Raw genomic sequence first — 25,123 nt, forward strand, 5'->3', positions numbered from 1 at the left:
CCGCAATGATAAAAATGTATGTTGTGCATTTGCATGCACAAAGCGGCAGGCACCTCGCGGTGCCTGCCGCTTTGTGCAGGCAAATGCAGGGGGGTACCATAGGTACCCCCCATGTGCACCCCCCCTTCACCCCTGGGGGCCCGCAACGGGCCCCCAAACACAAATCCGTATGCCTTTACACGGCGGGAATGCCGCCGTGTAAAGGCATCTTTCTGCAGGAATCCTAATATGGCTGGCGGTGTCTGATAGACACCGCCAGCCATGTTGAAGCTTTTCCGCCGCGGACGGAAGGCGTCCGTGGCGGAAAAGCTGCGGACTGAAAAACGATCCCCCAGCCATCCTAATCTGGCGGGGGTCTTTTTCAGTCCGCAGCGGTTTTCCCGCATCCTCCGGGCCGGCGGTGGCTTCCGCCGGCCCGGAGGATGCGGGAAATCCGCAATCGTAATCAGGCCCTATGTTCCGGCTCCATTCCTAGTATTTTTTCTTTTAGTTTATAATGATATTGCTACATCTCTGCATGATGATATTTAAATCTCAGAACTTGTGAATTGAAGGCATCTGGTATGTTGTGAGGACTACAACACAGCACAGCATCAACAATACGGAGGTAGAGGCAAAAAGAAAGGGGGAAACCACGCCAAGGATGTCAGGTCTAACCACTTATATATCAAATTATATATCAAATTATATGTTAGATCATATGTTTAAAACTCGTTTCTTTCCAGGATTTTCAAGCATCATGATGGCTGACTTTTTATCCTATTGTTAAGAATAGATGGTTGTGCAGATTATGGCTAGGAGCAACAGTATCTCCAGGCCTCCTGGTAAAACACTGATCGATGATCCTACATCTTGAAAATTGGGCCTACATCCAAACCATCTATTATATGTATTTATAGCACGCAACCTAAACTAGTCCTAAAGTATCACCCCATGCAAACCCAATCTCTCAATCGGTTTTCTTAACATCCTTTCTAGAGTGAGAAAGCCATAGCTGCACACCTCTATGTCATCACACATTTCATTTTTCCGAGGTAGGCTTTATTTTAGTTCAGGACACTACTATCAACTCTAAATCGTACAAATCGTATAAAATAATATTTCTGACGGTTTCTTTCATGTGTAGGGATCCACCAATAACACAAGGAGATGATGGACGGAGCGCTGAAACATTTCAGACACTTACCCACAGTCACAGATCTGGGTTGAATGCATCATCATTCTTTAGCTCACTTGGCCACCTCAGTTCAGACCCAGCTATATGCAAATCAGTCTTGACCCTGTGCCTCATGGGAACAGTCCAGTCCTAAGTCCAAGCCAGGTCTCAGCACCCCGTCCATCATCTCCTTGTGTTTGTTTTGTTCACCCAAAGTTGGCAGGGTATGCCCAGACGTGGGTCCCTTGCTCACTTTGCCACTGGTTTCAAGCTGCCCTGGCTGATGAAAGGTGTTACCCCCGAAACCGGTCCCAGAATCCTTGTTCACAGTTCAGGGAAGACCTGGCTTGGCAGTTCGGGCTGGACTGTTCCCATCAGGCACGGGGTCAAGACTGATTTGCATATAGCTGGCTCTGAACTGAGGTGGCGAAGTGAGCTAAGGAACGATGATGGATTCAACCCAGATCTGTGACTGGGGGTGAGTGCCTGAAAAGTTTCAGTGCTCCATCCATCATCCCCATGTGTTTGCGACATTACTTTCAGCACTTCAATCAAGAGGTGAATGAGTGTAAGTACTACGGACCCACTTCAAGTGAGCCAGAAGGAAGCACTAATGATTATTAATAAAAATGTGCACAAAAAGTACAATCGAATTAAGATATGTTTAGACTATACTTTTGCATAATCGAACAGTATGTTATGGTGGCAGCAGGTGAGTATTTAAGTAGCTCATTGCTTAAGCAGCCATCCGTTTTACAAGTGGTTGTGTGTGGTGTGTCTGGAGATTAACAGATAAATACACACAATGCCCTCACAGAAGCACTTGTATGGGAAGGCTGACAGTGCTTAATGTGTGCAGGTAGTTGCAAGTGGTGAAGACCAGGACATATTTCCCATCATCAGTCTTTGACCCAGAGCAAGATACAGAAAGGCTGAAAGGGGAAACAATAGGAAAACTCTGACAAAGGGCAAAAGCAATGACAGGAAAGAACCTGCAAGATTAAGGTAAAGTGGCAGGAAGCATAGGAAGGTGGAAGAAAGAGACATTAGCAAAATTCAAAACTGGTCAATTTTAGCACTGGCGAATCAAGATTTTTACACCACGGCAGTGGAGACCTTAAAAACACTGAGGATCTGCACTCGTTAAAGTACGCTTTGGATAGACAGCATCCTATCCTGAATCTTTTCCCTCTCTGCTAGTCTGCTTAGCATGTGAGATGCCAACATAGGGGTTCATTACCATGTTGGTCGGAAATCAAAGCATTCCGACTGACTAGGTGTCGGAATGGTTTCTGACCAAATCAGATTCATGAGTCCAACCGACCGATTACGATGTTTCCGAACATCGTTATGTCGGACTCCCATTGATTTCAATGTGAGCCTGTGTTCTGACCGACACAGAGGCTCCCATTGAAGAAAGGGAAGGCTGCGGAAAACCTTTCACCCTGTGACGGGCACCACATGGTGCCTGCCACACAGTGCACGGTTGGAAAGAGGGGAACCATGGGTACCCCCATAGGTCCCAATGAGAGGCCCCTGGGTAAAGGGGGGCCTGATACGGGCCCCCGAAGTCAGTTTCTGACAGTCGAACCATGTTGGAAAAAGAGATTTGGAATGGCTGTCCAAATCAGACATCGTAATGCACTTGGTTTCTCCAAATACCGTTTGGTGACGAGTCAGAAAATCCGAACGGTGTCCGACCTTTGTTGTTTCCGAGTCGGTCGGAAACAAGGGTTCCAACACAGATTCGGACTAACTGAATACCGTTTGCAGCCTTTCCGACCGACATCGTAATGAGGCCCATAGTGTCAAAGTTCCTCTTGGTTTTCAGACGTATGTGTAATTGTTGCTGTTGAGTGTATGCTTGCCTAAAAGTATGTACACACTGAAATTTTATCAGCATGAATTCTCTGTAGACTGGTTCAGCAACAACTCTTTGCCAACCAGCAATAGTCATTTAAAAACATTCTGCACTCAAGCTAGTTAATACATTCAGACTAGTAAATATTTTTCGATTAATCTTATCATACGTTTCATTTCACAGTATAGAAACATTGCAGGGAGCATTTATGTAGCAGCAACTAGCAATTGTATTGGGTTGCATGATGTAAACAGTGCATTGGTAAAATCGTACAGAATATTGCATGCAGTGTTGCGATTAATGTAATCTCTATTTAAAAATGTTTGTAAATCTATTTTTTAACACCACCCGTATTCTGTTTGCCACCACTAGGTTGAAAAAAAGGAAAACAAAAATAATCTGACCCACACTGCATGCAATAGGGTATAGCCACAGCAAACACACGTGTGTAATAGTAAAAGCCACTCCCACAGCACTTGGATGCTTAGCATAAGCACAGCAACGAAACAGCATAACACAGCAAAAGCCTGGGCTTTACTGACTGCTTGGAACAGACAGAAACTTACGTTCTTCTAGAAGTTTTGCTATTTATCCCCACCAGAATCCGCATGAGAACGGGTAGATAAAGATTAAAGAAAATCACTTGTTAGCAAGAAGAAAGCCGGAAGCAAAGATATCAGGTAAATTTGTCTCATGAATATACATGTAACATTGACCTAAAAAAGACACAACTCATGGGAAGCGAGCGATTGAGTGGGAGTGCATTGAAGTAATCGAATGCATTGCCTGCGTGCTGAGGCGCACATCCATCCATCCATCCTCCATGAGAGGACTGGAACAACAAAAGAACGGCTTGAGGGCAAAATGGCTCTCACAAAGGGGAGCCTCGGATTCTATGGCAGGCATTGCATTGGACAAGCAATTACTTTGGGTTCGAATAAGCGAGAATTACAATTAATCATCATTTGCATGTGCATTTTGTCCATGATCTTATTACAAATAAAGCCCCTTTATACATACTCCACAGTCATTACAGAAGCCAGAGAGGACAAGGGTTCTGAACTCATCATGTATTTAAATGTTTACCATGCAGCATATGCCTCGCATCCAGTCTTCTCCTATGTCTAAAGCTCTTGGAGGCAAAGGTACAGTTGTTACTATATATTTGTGGTTCATTGTGGCAAATTGCAATCCAGTGTTAACCTTTCTCCTATACCGATGACACTCCCTACACACGGTTTAATTTAAGATATTGCTTTGCCTTTGGACAAAATGCTAAACACAACATTTGTCAAGTGGTGTAATGATGTATTTAAAATTATTCAAATATTTCACATTCTGTGTTGCTTTGTCAGATTATATTCTAAAATGTATTTTTCTTCTTGTTAGGAAATGTTACCTTCAGTGTTTATTACTGCCCTTTGGCTAACAAACTGTGTTGTAGTTATAGTCTGTAAATGATTGAATTTTGTTATATGAAATGTAAAAAAGGGAACTTAATATTTTAACAACAACAAATAGGTTTTGAGAGTTTAACTACTAAATTACATCTCATGCTAACATGATCTACTAAGCTGTGATTTCAAACATCTGGAAAAAGATTAAATCATAGGCATTTCCTCTGCCTTAATGGGGTAAAAACATTTTACTGCCTAGGCCCACCCATACATTACAATAGTAAATGGGAAGGTTTTTTTCGGAAGGTTAGTATACCTATCAAAGTAAAAATACAGATTGAGGTAATATAATACAAGTACAATGGTGACTTCTTGAGGAAATATACATAGTAGATTCAGGAACATCAACCATCAGATGTAATAGTTTTCGCACACTGTAGAGAGTGGTAAATATTCAGCTTGCTCTATAAATGAACTTCTTTGCTAAATCATGACACAGTTCAAGGAGATTATGTTGAAGGCCTGAAAATTTCAGAGAAGGGCAGAGCACTCATGTAAGGATTAACATAAGACTCTGAGTGAGAGTAAGGATCAAGAGAAACAGTAAGAGTAGGGGCTAGCGTGAGGGTGAAAATTAGGTTAAAAGGGCGATTTAATGTTAGGGTTAGGATGAGGTGTAAGAACAGAGCCATAAGTAACATTAAGGTTAGCCTAGGATCAAGGAAAGAGATAGCATTAGAGTTAAGGCCGTTGTAGAGATTTAGTTAAAGATTACATACAGAGAATAGGTTTAAGCATGAGAAAACATGAGCGTAAGAATACAAAAAGGAAGATGTAAGGTTAAACATAATCAGTAAGGAAAAAGTGATGGTTCACGTATGGGACGAGAATGAAGGGGTACAGGAGGTCTCTTGCTGTTGTAAAAAAGAAAAAATATTCAGAAAAAAATATGGATGTCCTGAAATTAATGGTCTGAGTTTTTTTGTAATAAATTACGGGATAGAAACCTAGCCTTGGAGAGATATTACACACCACTCAGTGTTTTTGCATGCTGACTGATTTGCATCCTCGCCTTTATTTTGTGCACCAACTGATGTGGTAACCTGATGCAGCATTAAATGCCGATTACATGAGGTCAAAAAAAGTCATGCTTCAGAATGTCTATTTGTGACTTTTGGCGAATGTCTTTAATGCCAGAACGGAGGCATGAGAGGAACAGCTAACTTCTATCCCTTCATTTGCATTCATTTATCACCTAAATATTTTATTAAAGTAAACCCGGCCTTTTAAGAGGTAGGCGATGTTTTCACAAATAATGCTGCCATTCAGAGAATGTAATTAGAGCAGTGGGCAGAGGTCTCCTGGACCAGTATATGCTGCCCCAATGCAGAAAGCAACAATTTACAAGAAACAGAGTCCACTTTGCAATTGTGTTACCACCCTCTTTGGGTCATGATAAAAGATCAATGGTTATGATCACAAATCATTCTTATACTGTATATTGATTCGCAATGAAGTGGTGGATGCCAAAAACAAGTCCCCTGTCCATACAAATAAATACGTGTGTCAAAGTGTAATCTGGGAGTGAGGAAGCCATTTCTGACTAACTAAAATGTTTTGCATCTGCAAAATAGTTTTGTACATCTGGCCCTCTGTGATCAATCCCCAAGAGAATAATGATTAATAATCACAAGAAAATGAGGTGAGACCTTAAATATGTAGGTTTTTCTATCAAGTATTATCTTTTTATGGATAAACAATTCAATTAAATGGTTAAAACATACAATTGCTATTTGGAAACTGGCTAAAAGTATCTTCCTGTTCTTTACACATCGCAAAATATATCCCTATTGAGGTTGTCATGTTTAGCTATATAAACCACAGTGTGATATATATATATATATATATATATATATGAACTGATATGTGTAAATTTAATAGGCCACAGCAAGTACAGTATAAAGTGATTAGAGCTAGATTGACAATGAAAAGGAATGAGCATAGTCCTCTGGCACTCCACAGCTTACACTGGTGTCCTGAGCAACTGACAGTGGATATTATATATATATATATATATTTATTTATTTATATATATATATATATATATATAGGGCCTGGCACTCTGAAAGGTGGCAAAATCCAATTTTAATGAGGCAATACCGGAACGTGTTTCGGCTGGTAGCCCAGCCTTTGTCAAACTGGGCTGCCAGCCGAAACGTGTACCTGTTGTTCCAGTGTTACCTTAATAAAATTGAATTTAGCCACTTTAACAGAGTGCCGGCCACCCCCTCCTTTATTTAGAGTGCGGATATATATATGGCCCCAGCACAATGTGATGTTGGTGAACATGATACATTTTTGCTTGCATAATAACATATTTATGTTTGATAAGACCTACTACCAGCAGACGTGAGGTGTGGCGATGGGGGCCAGCTTCTCTCCCAACTATGCCGGTTTATTCATGGGCTGGTGGGAGGAGCTGGTCCTCCATGGCACTCACAAGCACTATATGGACAAAAATGTAAAAATATTTTACCAATACATTTATGATTTGTTCATTGTGTGGGAGGGCTTGGAAAGTGAAGCCATGGTCTTCATATCGGACATAAATAAAAATGACATCAATTTAAGCTTCACAGCTGTCATGAGTGATACTAGTATCAATTTTTTGGATGTGAAAGTATACTCCAATGCAAATAAACTAGAGACACAGGTATACAGAAAGCAAACAGCTGGAAATTCAGTTCACCACTCCACTAGTTTTCACCCCAGACACCTAATTCAAAGTATCCCATATGGAGAGAAGCTACGTTTGAAGAGAATTTATAGTAACACGTCTGACCTGTTCAATGCCCAACTAGAAAGTAAGAGAAGATTTTTATCCAGAGGGAACCCTAAACGAACTATTGAGGCAGCAATTTGCAAAACCCAGTCCCTAGACAGGGAGCAGCTCCTGATTATTAAAAAGAGAAGAGCAGAACCAACAGCTCTAATCAAAGGCCTAATGAACTAAGACTTATCATAGCTTTCAGTGCCCAGGAGAAAGCCAACAAAAAAATAATACAACTCCCCTGGCCTGCTTATTGGGACAGATCTATCCCCCAGACCAAACCAAACTTACAGGAGGGCCCCGTAATAATAGCCTGGTCTCTAGTAGCCCACATACAATAGAAACAGTTAAATGGTGGGCACAACCACATAGGTTCACAAAGTGTAGGAATTGTAAGTCCTGTAAATATGGCATAAACAAAAAAACCTATTCCACTGCTTTCAGTGACAAGGGAACTGACATAAAAAAAAACGCTTCACTGTAAAACAGAATATGCCGTTTACATCTTGGAGTGTTCCTGCAAGCTCAAATATGTAGGGAGTATAAAACTCCCAGTTAACAAAAGTATCTTGCAACATATTAGAGCTATAAATAACTGTGATCCCACCAACCCTGTTGCCAGAAATTTTCGGGTAGTACATGATAACAACTTGAAAGACTTCTCCTACTATGTAATAGACTCCATGCCCATTTCCAAAAGGGAGCCGATAGGGAGGGACAGCTCAGAAAACTAGAGACCAGATTCATTTTGAATTTAGACTGTAAGACCCCTGGGGGCCAGACAATACAGTAGACCTTTATACTTGCTTAAACTAAGATATACACTTCTCTGAATCATTTTACCCCCGCTGGCACAGTCTTACCATTTAAATTGCGACCTCGTGTATTTCAAAAGAACATTGGTAATTTTAACTTTAGAGGTATAAACTGCAACAAATTAAAGGGAACACAATAATGGGAGCCATTATGGCACAGTAATGAAGGAGGCTGCTGCCCAACCTTAACTATAAACCATCATGTTTTTTTAATATAAATTGCAGGTTATTGGTAAATTATGTATCTTGAGGCACTATGGTGCACTTCGGGTTTGTTTAAAAAAAAAATAGAAAGAATAAGGAAAAATAATGTTTATTTATTTGCACTTGCACTTTACAAAAAATAATTTAATAAGCGACAGATCCAAAAAACGATTAAGAACGAACTAGGGGATGAGCAAACTGCTGCATATATGCAGGGATTTTTTGCAATTTGATGTTCTTATTAAATGCCTTTATACATGAGCATTGGGTGATAAACAAATTAAACAATCCAAGGTTATTCTACAAAACAAATGCATGGCATGGTTCACGGACTTACCCGTGTTACACCTGGACAGAAATCGATGTGTTTTTTTAAAAACATACATGTTTTTCCATCATTTGGAATAATTATATATTTATATATTAATTTGCAATATTTGTATGGATAACATGTATTTATTGAACTGTTTTTACCTAATGGGTTTTAGCTTTGCCTGTGTATCACACTCAATAATGTATATTTATTACTGCTGAAGTATTTAACTATCAACTTAGGCACTCTATGCCAAATGGGTCTTTTATGTCTATTACCTTTCACCATTCACAGTTAACGTAATGCACTTTAAAAAGGTCAAAGGAACATAGCAGCGTTGTCATGTGATCAAGGCCTGGCTGGACCGAAACGCGTTATGGCTGACATTAAAGCATCTTAAAGCACTTACTCTGTGGTCAGCTTCTGCTTGCTGAAAGAATTCAAAGTGTTGAGCCGCTTTTGGAGATATATATATATATATACACATACACCGGGTAGTTATAGTTAGGTCAGCTGTTCCAGAAGAAAAAAGGTTTTGGGTTGCTAATACCTTTGGCCCCGTTTGAAGTATCTCCACAAAACATTTCAAAAAGGTGCTATGTTTTGACTAGTTTGTACATGCAATGTTATGGGGTGATCCGTCAAGCGGGAGCAAAGAAAAGAATTTTTAAAATGCAAAATCCCCTTGCATTTTTATAGACTCTTTATTGAAGAGGGAACAGTCAATGTATCTAGTAATAATCTTATAGTGAGAATTCAAAACAGTTCATGAAGTCTTGAACCATATACAAGGAGGGAGCCATAATGTGATTTTCAAAAAGAGTGCCTTTATTTGTATTTAATCAACATTTCGCACTTCCGGCCAGCTCAACCAACGTTACATTCTGTGAAGGACTTCATCAGAGTTTGCAAAAATATGTGTGGTAATCAGGAATAGGCTAATCCTCAAGTGACTCAAAATGATTAGTATTTCCCTAGTAGGATCTGCAGAGTAACGCCGTAAAGCGTTTTATTGCGCTGATACAGGGTAGAAGTCTCTCACATTTTAAATCACTGGAGGACTAGCTTATTCCTGATTACCTCACATAGTAAGATCATTCCAACATACATTGAGTGTTGCCTCTTCAATATTGCTTTGTTTATGTTTAGCAGTTCCCGAATAGTGGAACTGCCAGGGATGGAGCACTACTGTTTGCTAATATGCCAACTAGCACCAGTGCGGTTGTCCTAGGGCCAACACTGTTCCGTTCTTTTGGGTTTGTTTTTCTTTATGAAGGGCTACAGCAAAAACTGCTGAATGGAATTACACCAATGTTGGTATAAAGCTAGATCTAGGTACACAGATTGTGCTTCTTGTGATTTGGTGTAAATCCATTCAGTATTTTTTGCGACATTAAGGTTAAAATATAATTGTATATCTGGACGTTTAGGTCTGCAAGACGTTCGAGTGACAATCACAGGAGTGCCAATTTACAAATAGAGTGTTCTGATTTTCACAAGGAGCTTTATTTACTTTGGACCATTACTGATTGACTCAGAGCTTTTACAGGACTCAGCGACTTAGGGGCACATGCATCAAACTTTTTACTGGTTGCAAACACCGATTCTAAGGATCAGCCTGTTTGCGACTGGTAAAAAGCCATTTCTGATGCTAGGTAATCGCAATTTTTGCGATTACCTATTTTGCAAATGCATTTAGGGAGTCGCAATTTGTAATTCCCGAAATTTTATGCAAGAAGCATTTTCAAAATGCGACTATGCATTAAGGAATCGCAAATTAGCCTAAATTTAAAGTTGATGTTAATTTGCAAATCCTTAGAAAAATGCACCAAATTGCATTTTTTCAAGTGCCATGTGGCACATACACATGCCCTTAGGCCCTGTGTGTGTGCCACATGTGCACACTTACCTGTTTTGGGGGTGCATCAGGGGGAGGCCTTAGTCCCCCTACCACCCTAGCAATTGCATATGCAATTTGTGATTACCTCTTTGGTAATCGCAAATTACGAATGTTTTCCCATTCATTCCTATGGGCTTCTAGGCCCATAGGAATGAATGGCAGCGCATTCCCTAATAGCTAATCGTAATTTGTGATTCGCTATTAGGGAATGTGTAGGAATCGCTATTCTTTTTGAGATTCCTACATGCATAAGGAATTCCAACTCCTAAATAGCAATTCCTTAAAAATGTATATTAAGGAATCACAATTCCTTATCTTGATGCATCCACCCCCAATCCCATATATTTAATAATCCATTAAAGTCCACATGACCCCCCTCGAGAGTTATTAAAGGCCCCAGGGAGCCCAACTTATGCCCAAAATTTTAACATAAGGGGAGGGGAGCAGCGTGGCACCCGAGGCCATGACAGGCCCTCGGAAGCCCACCCAGGGTGCCAGAATTAGTGTATATGGGAGGGGGCCATGTACCCCACTCCCTGATCTATGATAGTCCCTATGGAGCCCACACCCAAGCTGAAATATTTCAAAATGGGGATGAGGGCCACGCTCCCCTCTTCCCCGGGTCTCTAAAGGACTCAGGGACCCCATGCCTGGGGCCAATGTTACTGAAAAAGGGGAAGGGAATATGCAGCCCCCCTCCCTGATGCCATGACAGGACCTTGGAAGCCCATCCCAGATGCTAGAATTAGTGTCCCAGAGCCATCAGAGGCCCTGAGTAGCCCACCCCCTGGGCCAACATTTCTGAAAATGGGGAGGGGGACTTGCGGCCTGCCTCCCTGAGCCATGACAGGCCCTGGGGAGCTCATCCTGTCTTTGAAAATGTGGAGGGGGACATGCGGACAACTCCCCAAACCTCTAAAGGCCATTGAGGAGCCCACCTCTGGGTCCACAATTACTGGAAATAGGCATGGTATGTGGCCCCTCTCCCTGAACCATTAATGACCCCATACCTCGAGCTGCCTTACATGCTATGTGCCATGGAGTAAACCCCCAGGACATAGAGGTTGTGTGGCCCGCACTGGCGTGGGCAGGAAAACCTGTGCTTGCTCCCGCTTGGCCGGATTTTTTTTAAATCCTCCGCCAAGCGGGAGAAAAAACACAAAGTGTGCTCCTAGCTGGTAGGAGCTTTAAAAATGCTCCCACCAGCTGGGAGCAGATTTTTATCTGTTTCCCTGCTCTCAATGAAGCGGGCAGGGAAACAGATAAAATTAATACTCCCACCCCCAAGGAGAAGCATTAGTAGCTGCTCCCTGCAGATGGGAGCAATGCCAGCCCCTGCTGCATGAGGGGAGACGGCTGAGGCCACAAGGGCCCTGGGTGGGAACCAGGTCACCCACCTTTAATAATGTGGGCCCGGGACGTGGAATCTCAGGGGACGGAAAGGGCTTGGGGAGGGGGGCGAAGAGGTGTAGTGGTCCTTGGGGGGGCCCACGGCCCCTTTCTTCTTTAATTGTAGTAGTGGTTATGGGGGATGGGTTCCCCAATCCAAATAAGGCACCGGGAGCGGGCGGAATCGGCCTCCTCCACATTTCAGAAAAAATGCCTTGTGAGATGGGGTCCCTAGGACCTAATAAGGCTCGGGGAGGGGGCTGTGTGCACTTATTTGCATCTTGCGCTCTCATAATTGTGCAGATCGCAGAGTGACCTAACATACAGTTTTTATTCAGCTGTTGCCTCGATACCACCTTCTCTCTACAACAAAAGCTGAGAGAAAGTGGGTATGAAGAAGGTAAGCAGATCCAACTGAAATAGAATTCGGTACTATGTTCAAAGAAGTACAATTAAATTCCTAGAAGTGTACTACTTCTATTAAAGACTGCAAAGTGCTCCTTGAGAGCCTTAGTGCGATTGATGACCACCTCACAACCCACGTAAAAACACTTTTTACTATAAAACTCTTCCACTGAGGACTAGTGTAAAACCACTCTAGGAGGACAATACCTTTCTTTCTTGTTACCATGTTTATGATCTAGACTGTTTATTCGTCCATGTTTGTCGTGCCAGCTGATGCCCATTTACATATCAGGCTTTGAAGCAGATTAGATTTTTTTGCCAGGGGCAACGCACATCTGCCCAACACATATTGCATTCAATTTTAAATTACACAGTTTGATAGATTCTTTATATTTACATCTGCCCTCCTTGTCCTTAAACAAACCCATTTGATGATTTTATGGATAATGTATTCCCGATGAAAGTGGAGATGAGGAGGAAAAATAGCTGCAAATTGCTCGACACTGGGGGCAAATCCTACACAACTCACACGGGGATAAATGTGGGCTTACCTAAAATAGTTTCAAAGTAGAATATATTTTTTATAATAATATTTCCCACAAAAACAAGAATGCCAGAGATAGCATGCATCTGCTTAACGTGTAGGTAAACCCACGCTTCCCACACTCAGAGTTGTGCAGGACTTTGTCTCAATGTCCAGTCACTGCAGGCCCTCGGAGGCAGCCTGACTGTCCTGAAGATTTATTACATGATTTCCACTCACCCACATAAACCTTGAGGGGCACCAGCCAATATAACAGGTCAAGGTTCATGGCAGTACAAACATGATAGCCCAAAATAATTCGAGAAAAAAGAGGCCCAGATTAGAGAATAAACTTCAATATTTCATAAATAGTCGTCAAATGCAACAGAAAAATAACACAAATAGAGAAAAAACAATCAGCTACAAAAATACCATTGTGATAGCTACAGAATGAAGATCAAAGCATGTTGATTGCCACTGGTCAGACGTCCCTAGAGATTTATACGTGGCTGATTATATTGAGCCCTGGGTCCTGACTCCAGGCACGTAGCTACCATTGATGCAGCAGGTGCAGTGGCACTGGGGCCCTGAGCGGGCCAGTGAACCCTGGTAAGTGCTGTACTTTACTACCCAAGTAGCAAAGGGGGCATTTTCCTTGCTTGCACAATTGTCCAAGGCATTCTTGCTACACTAGTGCCAGACACTCCTAGCGGTGACATCACATTATTTTAGAAACCCTGGCTCTGTATTTTTATAAGTTAGTGACAAACCATGCATCGATCTTAAGTTACTACCATCAATGCAGGTACTATTTTTTAAATAAATGTTTTTGTCCTCCAAAGTCCTAGAGTGTAACTCTTCTCCACTGTCCCTAAACAACATTATGGACTTCTCAATGGCCTGCATGATGAACACTGAAGGTATGGAGTGTCTGATAGGCCCCTCTCCCTCAAATCGTCTGCAACGAGCTTACTCAAGTAATTCATCCTTTTCCAATTCTTTTAGTAACATATTTCACTTTTTCTTTCACCCAAGATGGTCTTTGTCAGGACTTCTGACTGCTAACCATCCTGAACAGGGACAACCAAGATACTCTCCAACAGTCAGCAGTACCCACTCAGGTGGGATATACCCCGCGTGGCAGTATGTACAAGAGGCATATGATACTTAAATCTACAGATGGATATGAGTTCATTTCAGCCGGTGCTCACATTTTCTCAGGCTTTGTAGACGTTTATACTTCTTGTGTTAGTTACCATGCAGTCAATCAAAAATGCACAAAGGATTCCTCGCTACAGCAGTGGTTCGGGCGCTGAGAACACTGCCATTGAAGTTGCTTTTAGCGTAAAATTAGCAGTAATGGGTACATCTCACCTGCAAAAGAAAACGATTTAACAAAGCACATGAATGTCACACAGCAATACTTACGGTCAAGTGGCACTTCCAGTGCATTAATCACTTGGCAAAGGAGGAGAATCAAGGGACCACCTGAAAGGCACGCTCGCCTCCTCTTCAGCATCATCTGAGGTCCTGCGAGCTGACCGGCAGCTGCGAAACGCAAGCCCAATCTGCCTCTCCTCTGGCTTCAAGATGATGTGCTGCAAAGAGGTGGTCTTCGGCTAGCTAGAAGGAACAGATATCTTAATTTTAATGTGGTTGTTAAATCTCTGAGTAGAGTTATTTAGTACTTGGTTCACAATAATACTGGCCATCACATTCAAAACATCAACTACATAATGAGGTCAGAACTTGACCCAATACCGGATCACAGTTTGCCTTTTCGACTGTTCTGATGATGGTGATGACCATGATAACTGCACCGTTTAGGGTGAGAATCACGCTCTGTGTTCAGGTTCCCTTTCTGCGTGTACACTACAGCGATGTAACAATACGCTTGAGGGGAAGCCTGTTCAGTCTAAACTCTTTGGATAGTGGTGAGATGGGGGAGTCTGGGCGCCCCATACCTTTTTCATGACCCCTGCCGTTTTGTATTACCTCGCTGATGATGCATAGAGGACAAGTGAGAGGCTTCCCTGGCTGCAGCCTATATCTTACTCTACTCTTTCCTAGAAAAGCCACCACACAGGGGGCCCCTTTAAAGAAAAGGCACCAGCTAAAAGTTGCACCATGTCTATCATGTTAAATGGGACACAAAGGGAATTCCCGCATTTTAACCCTTTCCAATGCCTTTGCAGCATTTGGTGATTGACAAATGTGTGTGAGAATTCCTTAGCAGACTTCTCTAAGTCACTCTCACCTGGTATTCACCGAAAAACATTCCGAGATTTCAAACATGTCGGAATACACATATCCTCTCTCTCCAGGGAAGTAAATGTTTTCAGCATTGCTCTCTCTCCCTCTCTTGTTACTTGATCCCTGCATTTACATGTAACCGCTCCAGAGAGTGGGATTAACAGATGAATGGTAATGCCACCTGGGCCACAGATGCCAGGCTAGGGGGGTGCTACTCAGTCAGACGCAGCCACTGGAGCGCAAGGGACATCACCTGCCATTCATCCCACGCTAGGTCTCAGGATTATTTAACAGGACTCCGCAGACAGGTTAGGTCCTCAGTACATAAAATATACCACCGCGTTAGGGCCCAAATCAATGCGGAAACGAACCAGTGCACTTGGTTCAATTTGTAGCTAGCACAACAAGCAAAGCCCTTTATCCCTTAGAGAGGGAAAAATAAATGCGATTTGATGCAACCTACTTTCACTAAACAACATTAATCAATGCAACAGGCTATCCATTTCTGCATGACCTTTATAGACACAGTGCTGTATCATATCATGCACGGCTGTCGACACAACATCACTGATGAATGAGGACCAATATATGTTGTGACACAAATCCAGGCACCAGGGGAGCGTTTCAGCGGCACACCAGACAGGTCAATGGATGATGTGTCGATATGGTACAAATGAACTGCGGAACAGGATGGAATTGATCGAAGCGGTCTCTTTACGATCGCACACATCCTATCTCTGCACTAGCCACAGCTGGACGTGGCATCTTGTTTCCCAGTCGGTGTCTGCAAACAAAGCAAGGGGTTCACAGCTCTCAGGGTAACCTGTGTGAGTACCCGTGAAGATGGCTGGTGTCCACTTTCCTCAGGACCCAGCCAGATTATCACTGTGCCTCCTGCTGGCCTGTTATCTTGTGGGTTTGTGTGGGTCAGAATCAATGGAACTTGTTACAGGCCAGTAACCGTGATCATGGGCGATTCTCATCAAAGAACCTTACCCAGTTGACAGTTGTGTGTATACAATATATATATATCACCTTTTTACTCGCATAAGGTGAAAGATTCCCTGACCTCAGATTGCATATGTTGTCTCAAAAGTTGTCAAAAGATCCTAAAAAGCATAGCCTGGTATAAAACAGTGTATTTATTGTTCTATCCCCTTTTCAAGCGCACTCTCAGCCCTAGCTACCTTGCAGGACATGAGTAAGGAACCTGTCCACTTTCGGCATTGTCAACACAAATAAACATAAAAATGTGCCTGGGGTTGAAATCTTCTGTGTGATTTGTAAGCACATGGGTTTTAAAACCGTAGGTAAAGGCTTTCCTAAACATGTTTTACTTCATAAGACCTGGGGCCTCATTATGAGTCTGACGGTCCACGGACTACCATACTCGCAGGGGCGTGGTTGAGGCAGTCTTCCAATCGCCATATTCTGAGCAGGGTAGTCGGGCCGCCCTGGGACCCCCCGCAACCGCCAGGGACCAGAGATCCAGGGCAGTGGTGCGGTGGTCTTGCGGCCACAATATGCTTGGTGATCCCGCCATGAAAACCGTGGTGGAGAGGAAACAAGGAGGCCCTAGAGGACCCCCTGTTGCCTCGGGCCAAGAGGTGCATGCAGGGGGGCACATGTTGTGCCCCCTGTGTGCCTGTACCCCAGTACCTGCACGGCACTGACCACAGCAGTCCATGCCATGCAGGTACGGATTTTGACATTTCCATTGCGGTGCCTATTTTCTAGGCACCACTGTGGGAACGCCAAAGAACACTCTGCCAGACAGGAGAGAACTCCTAATCTGGTGGGAGGTTCAACCATGGGTTTGACGGTGATGGAGTGGGGCGAACCCACACCGCCAAACTCGCAATGAATACCTAAGTGCAAAACCATGTAAATGTAGGTGTGCATTTATAAACAGGGGTTCATCATGTCAATGCTTTGTGAGGACATGGATTGCTACAGTTTTCAGGTAGGGTCTTAGTATTCACATTTTGTTTGTGTCAACACCTAGTGCAGTAATATTACAAATGACAAACGGAAACACACGAGAGAGAAAACATAGGATAGAGAATAACCTGATTACCATATCAACTTTCCACAAAAGGAAAGTCAGTTTCAAGTCTGGGGTTTGCATTCTGAAGTATGTAAAGACCTAAACTTAATTAAGGGAGAGGAGTTGGCCTAACGGCTAGGACGCTCGACCTCGGGCGCTCGACCTCGGACCTGGAGACCTGGGTTCGAGTCTCGGTAACGACGCCAAAACCTCCAGTGATTCTGGGCAAATCACTTAATCTCCCCATGCCTAAAATGAATGTGTGTCTGTCCTCATGTAACGTAACTGGTGCTATGTAAAGCGCTCTGATACCCGATTCGGTTTGGGTCTAGTTCGCGCAATATAAAACTCTGCAACAAAAAAAAGGGGGAATTAAAGGGGAAAACATCATTTATTTATGACTGTTTTTAACATGCATTAGCAAATCTAATAGGTCTTGACTCTAAAATGTCACGGCAACGGCTTTGCCAATGTTTTTGCAATTGCATGTGAGTATGGGGTGGTGTAGCAATATGCAGAATTCCAATGGGAATTTTGCAATAGGTTTAAGAGTGAAGGGAACACATTTCAAGATGGCTTCCAGCATCACAAGGCAGGTGCGTTCATGTGTCATGACGCATGCAATGTGCTGCTGCATGTGTATGTATCGTGATGCTAACAGCCATTTTGAATTAACCATTTTAACATGGCAGAGGCCCATGTTGGATCAATAAATTTAAATATTTAAAAAAAGAACACAAGAGATTACGAGCAGGAAAACAATCAAGAAAACATATGCACTCCCTTGTAGTGCTTAGAGAAAAAGAAAGAAAAAGGAGTTCTCTGACTGCAAACAAGGTCAGCAATAGAAATACACTAGACAATCAATCAGAAGAATGTGTGACCAAAATGCTGCTGGGTGGGACAATCACATGAATAGGGACTAATGTAATCAAACCAAGAGGAGGGTAAGGAGATAAAACAACATCCAATCATGAGCAAGGCCCTCTATACAAACAGTGGTCTAGCCAACAGACACTTAACTGTCTGTAGCCAAGACCTAAAAATGGCAGATGAAGAAAGGGTGCTTATAGCTGCAATGTCTAACAAACTACTACTGAGATGAATGCCATATGAAATGTACGCAGTAGAGCATTACAAGGGAAACGTGCGGGCATGTTCAAATCTGAAAGGGGAAATAAGCATCTGGGATGAACAGCCACCTGAACACCTGAGCAAGAGAATGTTATGTTTTGCTTTTGGTTAAAATGTCTGTTACATTCTAAATGTAGGAATTCACTTAAGTAACTGGGCAGTCGGGAAGTCGCTGTGTCATTTATGTGACAGTTAAAGCCAACAGGAATAATAGTAAATGTTTCAAAGTACACATATTCGGTAGGCAAGACTTTGGTCTTGGAAATGCCTGTGGTATTAGGAGTACTCAGAAGCCGGCTGTTCCCCCTGGTATCTTTCTCACAACCACATTTTAAAGAAGCCGAGAGTATGGCAGGCATGTACAAAAATGTAATTTCAAGAACTTGCATTTAGTATTGTTTTGCTTATAGCAAATTCGCTTTGAATATTGTTAATGTGGACTGCTTGAAACTCCAATGGATAAGCAGGGCTGGACTTTGGGTTAACAGGGACCCAGACAGACAAAAAATTCTCAGCAGAGCTGCTATTGAGTTACTGAAGAAACAACGCTGCTAGAGGCTTAAGCAGGGCGCTTATACAATTTTTGGAACTATGATTACCTGTTAGCAGAGCTGGTGTGTTTGAGTGCCTCTCAGCAGAGTTTCTATGCATAATACCTGCACTTTACAGTAGCAAAGCTATACTCTTTACTGGACAGTCCCTGCTAAAAGCAATAGAAACATGGTCAGGAATTGGGTTATTAATTTAGGAGGAGAGGACCCCTACCACCTTAATTAACACACTCTTGTTAGTCCTAAACACAGTTCATATAGAATCCCTTTGTAACCCTTGGTACCTATGGTAAAAGCTGCAGATAATCCCCGTAGAAGTGTGTCAAATTCAAGCATGAGCAATAAATTTAAAGTTAAAAACCACGGGGGGCGTGGCTTGAACGCCGTACAAGATGGCGGACTGATCTCGGAGCTCCGTCAGCCGTCCACCGGACCCGGCGATTTTCTCCGCGTTTCCTGAGCAAATGCGAGCGCTGTCGCTGGAATCCGCCGCCGGAACATGAGGTGAGCAGGGGGAACTAATCTGCTCTCCTCGCATCCGGCGGTGTCAGATTATAACATCTGTGACGCGCTTCACTCGTCAGCGGCCGCCATTTTCGCCAGTCTAGGTGCGCAACGCTCCTTTCTTCAGAACGCCGCTTTTTCAATGCCACATATGCAACGCGGATGTTACAAGCACTGGACTCTTGCTCTTCTTACCTCCTCTTCACCACTTTACCACCTCATTTGTAAAGTGTATTTAATAGCTCTGTGACAGAAAACGATGAGGTATTTTCTTATCTCATTACTAAACGCTAGTTCCTCATGTATGTGAACATCCTTTCTACAATATTCTGTCACATTGCTCTACATTAACTCTGCAGTTACGTCATCGCTTCAATATGTGCTTTCCTTGACATGAGGTGATATTTTTCCTATATAATCTTCCTGATTTCTTTGAAAAGGCAGTATAAAATTTTGTGGACGGACATTGTGCTTATTCTCTGCACTCCTACACAAGTTGTGGTCTTAATACACTTCTTTTTCCCGTTATTTATGGGGAAGCCTCGACAACTCAACCCTACAGCCCCCAAAGCTACACCACAGCTTTCCTCAGACTCTGACTCTGCGTCTCACGCCATGGATGATTCTGTTCCTGTCAAACCGTCCACAGCTCAAGGCGCAATTCCTAAATCGAATACACCTAATAAGCCTCTTCAACCTGCTTCAATCAAACGTCTGAAAAAAGACCCTCCATCTCCGGATTCCTCGGCGCATTCTGCGTCGATGGATCTTATTCTGGAGGAGCTTCGTGCACTCAAACCCTTCATGGCTGAAACGACTAAAACTTTACAATTCCTTCACGACAAATGGTCTACTCTGGAATCAAGGGTTTTACTGGTGGAACAATCTACAGAATCTCTTCAATCCTCCTGTGCAAAAATTACACACTTGGAAAAGGATATTTCTCTCTTGAAACGGCAGTCGGAAGAGTTGGAAAATCGTAACAGAAGGAATAACCTTCGCCTTTATAATCTTCCGGAACTTACAGAAGGATCCGATCCGACAGCTTTCTTCCAAACATTTTTGCCAAAAATTTTGGACCTTCCTTCTTCCACCTCTCTTAATATTCAACGTGCGCACCGTCTTGGCCCTAAAGTCTCCACCAAGCCCAGAGGAGTCATCATGCTGTTCCTCCAATACACCGATCTTCTCCAAGTATTATCAGCAGCAAAGTCTAAAAAACAAATTATGTGGGAGGGCCGCAGGCTATACCTATCTCAGGACGTTGCTAAAGTCACAGCTGATCGTCGAAAGCAATTCCTTGATTTAAGACCGCGTTTGAGAGATCTTGGCGCTCGTTATGGACTGCTTCATCCATGCCTCTTCAAGGTGACCTACAAGGACAGAACAACCACTTTCGAAGATCCACTCGTCCTGGAGGAATTTCTTCGTCGTCATGAAACTGTTAACATGGACACTGCAAGACCTGTTTAACCATCTTTGTTTTATCTTGCTCTCTAGACTTGTCTCCCTCACAGTCCCTTGTCGTCTCTTGTTTCTAATGTTTATATTTTACTGAATACCTCCTATATTTCTACATCCTACCCTCGTTGTTCCATTTCTCTGGTACTCTTCTTCTTTTATTCTTCATATGTTCGCCTAATGTTCTTTCCAATTTTTATCTCTCCACAGATCCCAACCTTATGTCTCTCCATCCCGGTGTATCCGTGCTTCCATTCATTTGTTCCTTCGCTGGTTCCTACGGTGTTCGACGATGTGAGTTTCCGTTGTTGATGTCGTCCTCTTCTGGCGTCGTCATCCCTCAACTCTCTTGATTTATTTGTTGTTAGTTACGATGTTGCTTCTCTCTGTCCTCCTCATCGCTATCTCTTTTCTATCACTTCTTTCTTCCCTTTCCGTACTCAATTCTTTCTCTTTTATTCCTTTACTTTATCATCTATATTCTCACTTGCTCTTTTTCTCTTATATCTCATATTTTTCGCATTTTTACTCTACCTTACTTCACATTTTCGCTTATCTCTTACTATATCTTACCTCATATCATTTTACTAATCTTATAAATTCCGAGTAGTTACTTGGAATGTTAAAGGGTTAAATAACCCCATTAAGCGTCAGCGCGTCCTCACCCACTTGGCTCGGCTCAAGGCCGATGTAGCTCTAATACAAGAATCCCACCTTTCTGATGCAGAAGCTACTAAACTTAAAAGATGCTGGGTAGGACATGTTTTCCACTCTCCTGCTTTAGGTAAGAAAAATGGTACTGTTATTTGATGTCATAAGAAGTTAAATGTTTCTGTTGTAACTCAAGAAAATGATGATAGTGGCCGTTGGGTTATTACTAAGCTCCTTATTGATAAAATACCTATTGTTATCTTTAATGTTTACGCTCCTACAGGTGTTGATAATTTGTTTTGGCCTGCTATTTCTGATAAATTAGTTACTCTTAATGAACAATATGTTATTTTCGGTGGTGATTGCAACCAAGTCCTAGACCCTTTCCTTGATAGAAATTCCAAAGTTAAATTTATCCCTTCCAAGATGCACTCTCAATTTAGTACCTCGATTCAAAACTATGCTCTAGTTGACATTTGGAGATTATGTAACCCTGACCTTAAAGAATACACGTTTTATTCCCCCACCCATCATTCTCAATCTCGTATAGATTATTTGTTTCTCAGTAAATCCCTAGCACAACTAGTCACTCATTCAGAAATAGGTTCCATTCTAATTTCAGACCATGCCCCCGTTTTTGTTGATATTGACCTTATTCCCTTCTCCCCTAATTCGGGACGTTGGAGATTCAATAATTCTCTACTTTTGGACCCTATTTTCACCACTAAATTTATAGAGTTTGCCTCTGAATTTTTTACACTAAATCACCTCCCTGAGTCTTCCTTTGTCAATGTTTGGGACTCTTTCAAAGCAGCCGCTAGAGGATTTATCATTAATTTTGTCTCTCAAAAGAAAAAACAGTCGATTCTCAAGTCAACTCAAATTTTGGATAAAATAAAGAAACTAGAATATACATATTATAAATCTACCTCTGAATCTTCACTTCGTGAACTCATCTCTGCCAAAATTGAATTTAATAGGTTTACTACTAACGCAGCTTCCAACTCTCTTCTTAAATGTAACTCCCGCTATTATGGAGGTCAAAACAAAATGGGCAAACTTCTAGCTAACTACCTAAAAATACGCAAAGAAAGAACAAAGATTGAGTCCTTGCTGGATTCAGCCGGTGTTTCTCTGTTCAAAGACAAAGATATATTAGCTCAGTTTGTCTCATTTTACAAAAATTTATACACTCCTGAGTCTAGCCCTGATCCTGATGACCTTTTATCATATTTCCAAGATATCCCCTCCCCTCAATCTTCTCATGTAGATTTTCAATCCTTGGATCTGGACATTTCCCCCTCTGAAATCTCACATGCGGTTTCCATTCTCCGTAAAGGCAAAGCCCCAGGACCAGACGGTTTTACTATTGAGTTTTACAATCACTTCTCCTCCATTCTCCTCCCTAAGCTTTTACTATTATTTCAGTCCTTTGTCCAATCTGGATCGTCTCAGGGATCTTTTCAGGAAGCGTTAATTTGTCTCATACCCAAGCCAGATAAAGATCATACGTTATGTAAAAATTATCGCCCAATCTCTCTGGTAAACACTGATTATAAAATTTTCGCCAAAATTATAGCCCTTAGACTCGACCCTCTACTACCAGAACTTATCGGCCCGGAACAATCCGGTTTCGTTAAAGGTCGCTTGTCGTCCGATAATTCTCGTGTTTTCTTTAACATTTTAAGTAAAGCGTCCTCTCTTCCATCTCCTCTAGCTGCCATTTCTCTCGATGCCGAAAAGGCCTTTGATAGAATAGGATGGGATTTTATGTTTCAAGCTCTTCGTTGGTTTGGCTTTCCACCTAAATTCATTTCTCTCATTTCTTTACTTTATTCCAGCCCCCATGCCTCCATCTTTGCCAACGGTATCACTTCTGATTATTTTCCTCTTCGAAGAGGAGTCCGTCAAGGATGCCCTCTATCTCCTCTTTTATTTATCCTAGCTTTAGAGCCCTTCTTAACTAAAATTAGACGAGATGAGCACATTTCTGGTTTTCAATTTGGCCCCCAACAACAGATTAAGTTATCGGTCTACGCGGATGATATTTTATTTTACTGCTCCGACCCTCAAACAACTCTACCTTCCTTCCTCAATCAAGTATCTGCTTTCTCTATCGTATCTGGATATAAACTAAATACGGACAAATGTGAAATACTCCCCCTGAACCCATTATGCCTCAAACATCTATTTGACACCTCTGGTTTCTCCTGGCAACCTTCTAAGATTAAATATTTGGGTGTCTGGTTCGCCCCTCGCCTTTCGGATACCCTCAAATTTAACTTTGATTCTCTTTCTACTAAGATCACCACTTCTACCACACGTTGGAATCCTCTCTTTCTTTCTTGGTGGGGACGATTGGACTCCATAAAAATGATGCTGGCGCCTTTGGTTTTATACACCATTTCTATGACTCCTATTCATATCCCAAATCATTATTTCAAGTCCATAGATTCTATTTTGCTGAAATTTTTATGGAAAGGAAAAAGATCTCGAATAGCTCTTTCTGTTTTGAAGAGAGACAAATCTATGGGCGGGGTCAAATTCCCCAATTTTAAAGCATATCATAATGCCTTTTCTTTAAAACAAGCTCTACGCTGGATCGCTTCAGATCTTCCGTATTATCCTCCACTATGGCTTACGCTAGAATCATCCTTCCTCCATCCCTATGACTTCAGTGAAGTTCTTTCCTTTTCCTCTAATGTCTCCTCTCTTCGGTCCCCTATAATTTCCCGCACTCGCTCCCTTCTTCAGCCCTACTTATTATCTTCTTATCCTTCTACTTCTTCTCTTCACACTCAACCTATTTGGCATAACAAACATCTTCAAATTCGCAATCGCTCTCTCTATTGGAAATCTTGGCACTCTCGTGGTTTAAAATGGGTTTCTCAACTTCTTTCTGATGCTGATCCTCTCCCCTTTCACCTTCTTCGAGAACGATTTTCGCTACCTTCCTCTTCTCGTAAACAATATTTATCGCTGATTCCTTCCCTTCTCCATTATCTCTCCGATCTTCCCTCTACCAATTCTATTCCTATACCTCATCTTTCCATCTCTAATGCCCTTGATCAATCTCCCTCTGCTTCTTTTCTATATAACACTCTACAATCGTCGACTGAACGCTCTAAATCTAAGGTTGAGCTGGCTTGGGAAGAAGACTTGTCTCAAGAATGGCTCCCTATTTTTTGGGATAAGATTTGGTCTAAAATTCACAAAACATCTAGAGCTGCTAATACTACCCAAACCTTATTTTTTATTTACAACCGTACATTATACACTCCCTCTATTTTGTCATCTTTCTCATCAGACACTCCCTCCACCTGTTGGTCATGTTCTTGTCCTATAGCTGATTTGAAACACATGCTCTTTGAATGCCCTCCCATTCTCCATTTCTGGCATTTAGTTTGGTCTCAATTCCAAAAACTTTTCAATATCACTCATCCCTTTTCCATCCTTCATATTTTTCTAGGTTCCCTTTCCCCTGATCTTCCTGGCTCTCACTTTAAACTCAAACTACTGGACCTCCTGATTGCCATAGCCTTTCATCATATTACAACACATTGGAAACAGGCTAATGATGTTTCTTTCACTGCATGGTGGAACGCAGTGTGTTTTAATCATCGTCTAGACACAAATTTTGTATCCCCTATTTCCCTAGCAATTCAACGTGACCTACTATGGCTCCCCCTTACCGAATACCTATCCCAGATCTCCAGACCACCCCCCAGC

The 25,123-nt window shown here is 42.2% G+C and overlaps 1 protein-coding gene across 13 annotated transcripts in view; it reads right to left on the reverse strand.

Moving 5' to 3' along the window:
• NRCAM (neuronal cell adhesion molecule) overlaps positions 1-14,412 on the reverse strand; it is a 219,790-nt gene extending 205,378 nt beyond the window's left edge. For 12 of the 13 annotated variants that reach the window (XM_078674316.1, XM_078674310.1, XM_078674308.1 and 9 more), the window contains exons 1-2: positions 14,222-14,412; positions 3,584-3,601 (exon numbers count right to left, since the gene is read on the reverse strand). In XM_078674316.1, the coding sequence (XP_078530442.1) occupies positions 3,584-3,601; positions 14,222-14,315 (112 nt within the window). In that variant the 5' untranslated portion in view covers positions 14,316-14,412. The remainder of the gene's footprint in view (positions 1-3,583; positions 3,602-14,221) is intronic. The other variant, XM_078674305.1, reaches the window with a different exon arrangement.
• Between the last annotated feature and the right edge of the window lie 10,711 nt (positions 14,413-25,123).

The sequence above is a fragment of the Lissotriton helveticus genome, chromosome 1_1 (assembly GCF_964261635.1).
Source record: "Lissotriton helveticus chromosome 1_1, aLisHel1.1, whole genome shotgun sequence".
In the NCBI taxonomy this organism is placed as follows: Eukaryota; Metazoa; Chordata; class Amphibia; order Caudata; family Salamandridae; genus Lissotriton; species Lissotriton helveticus.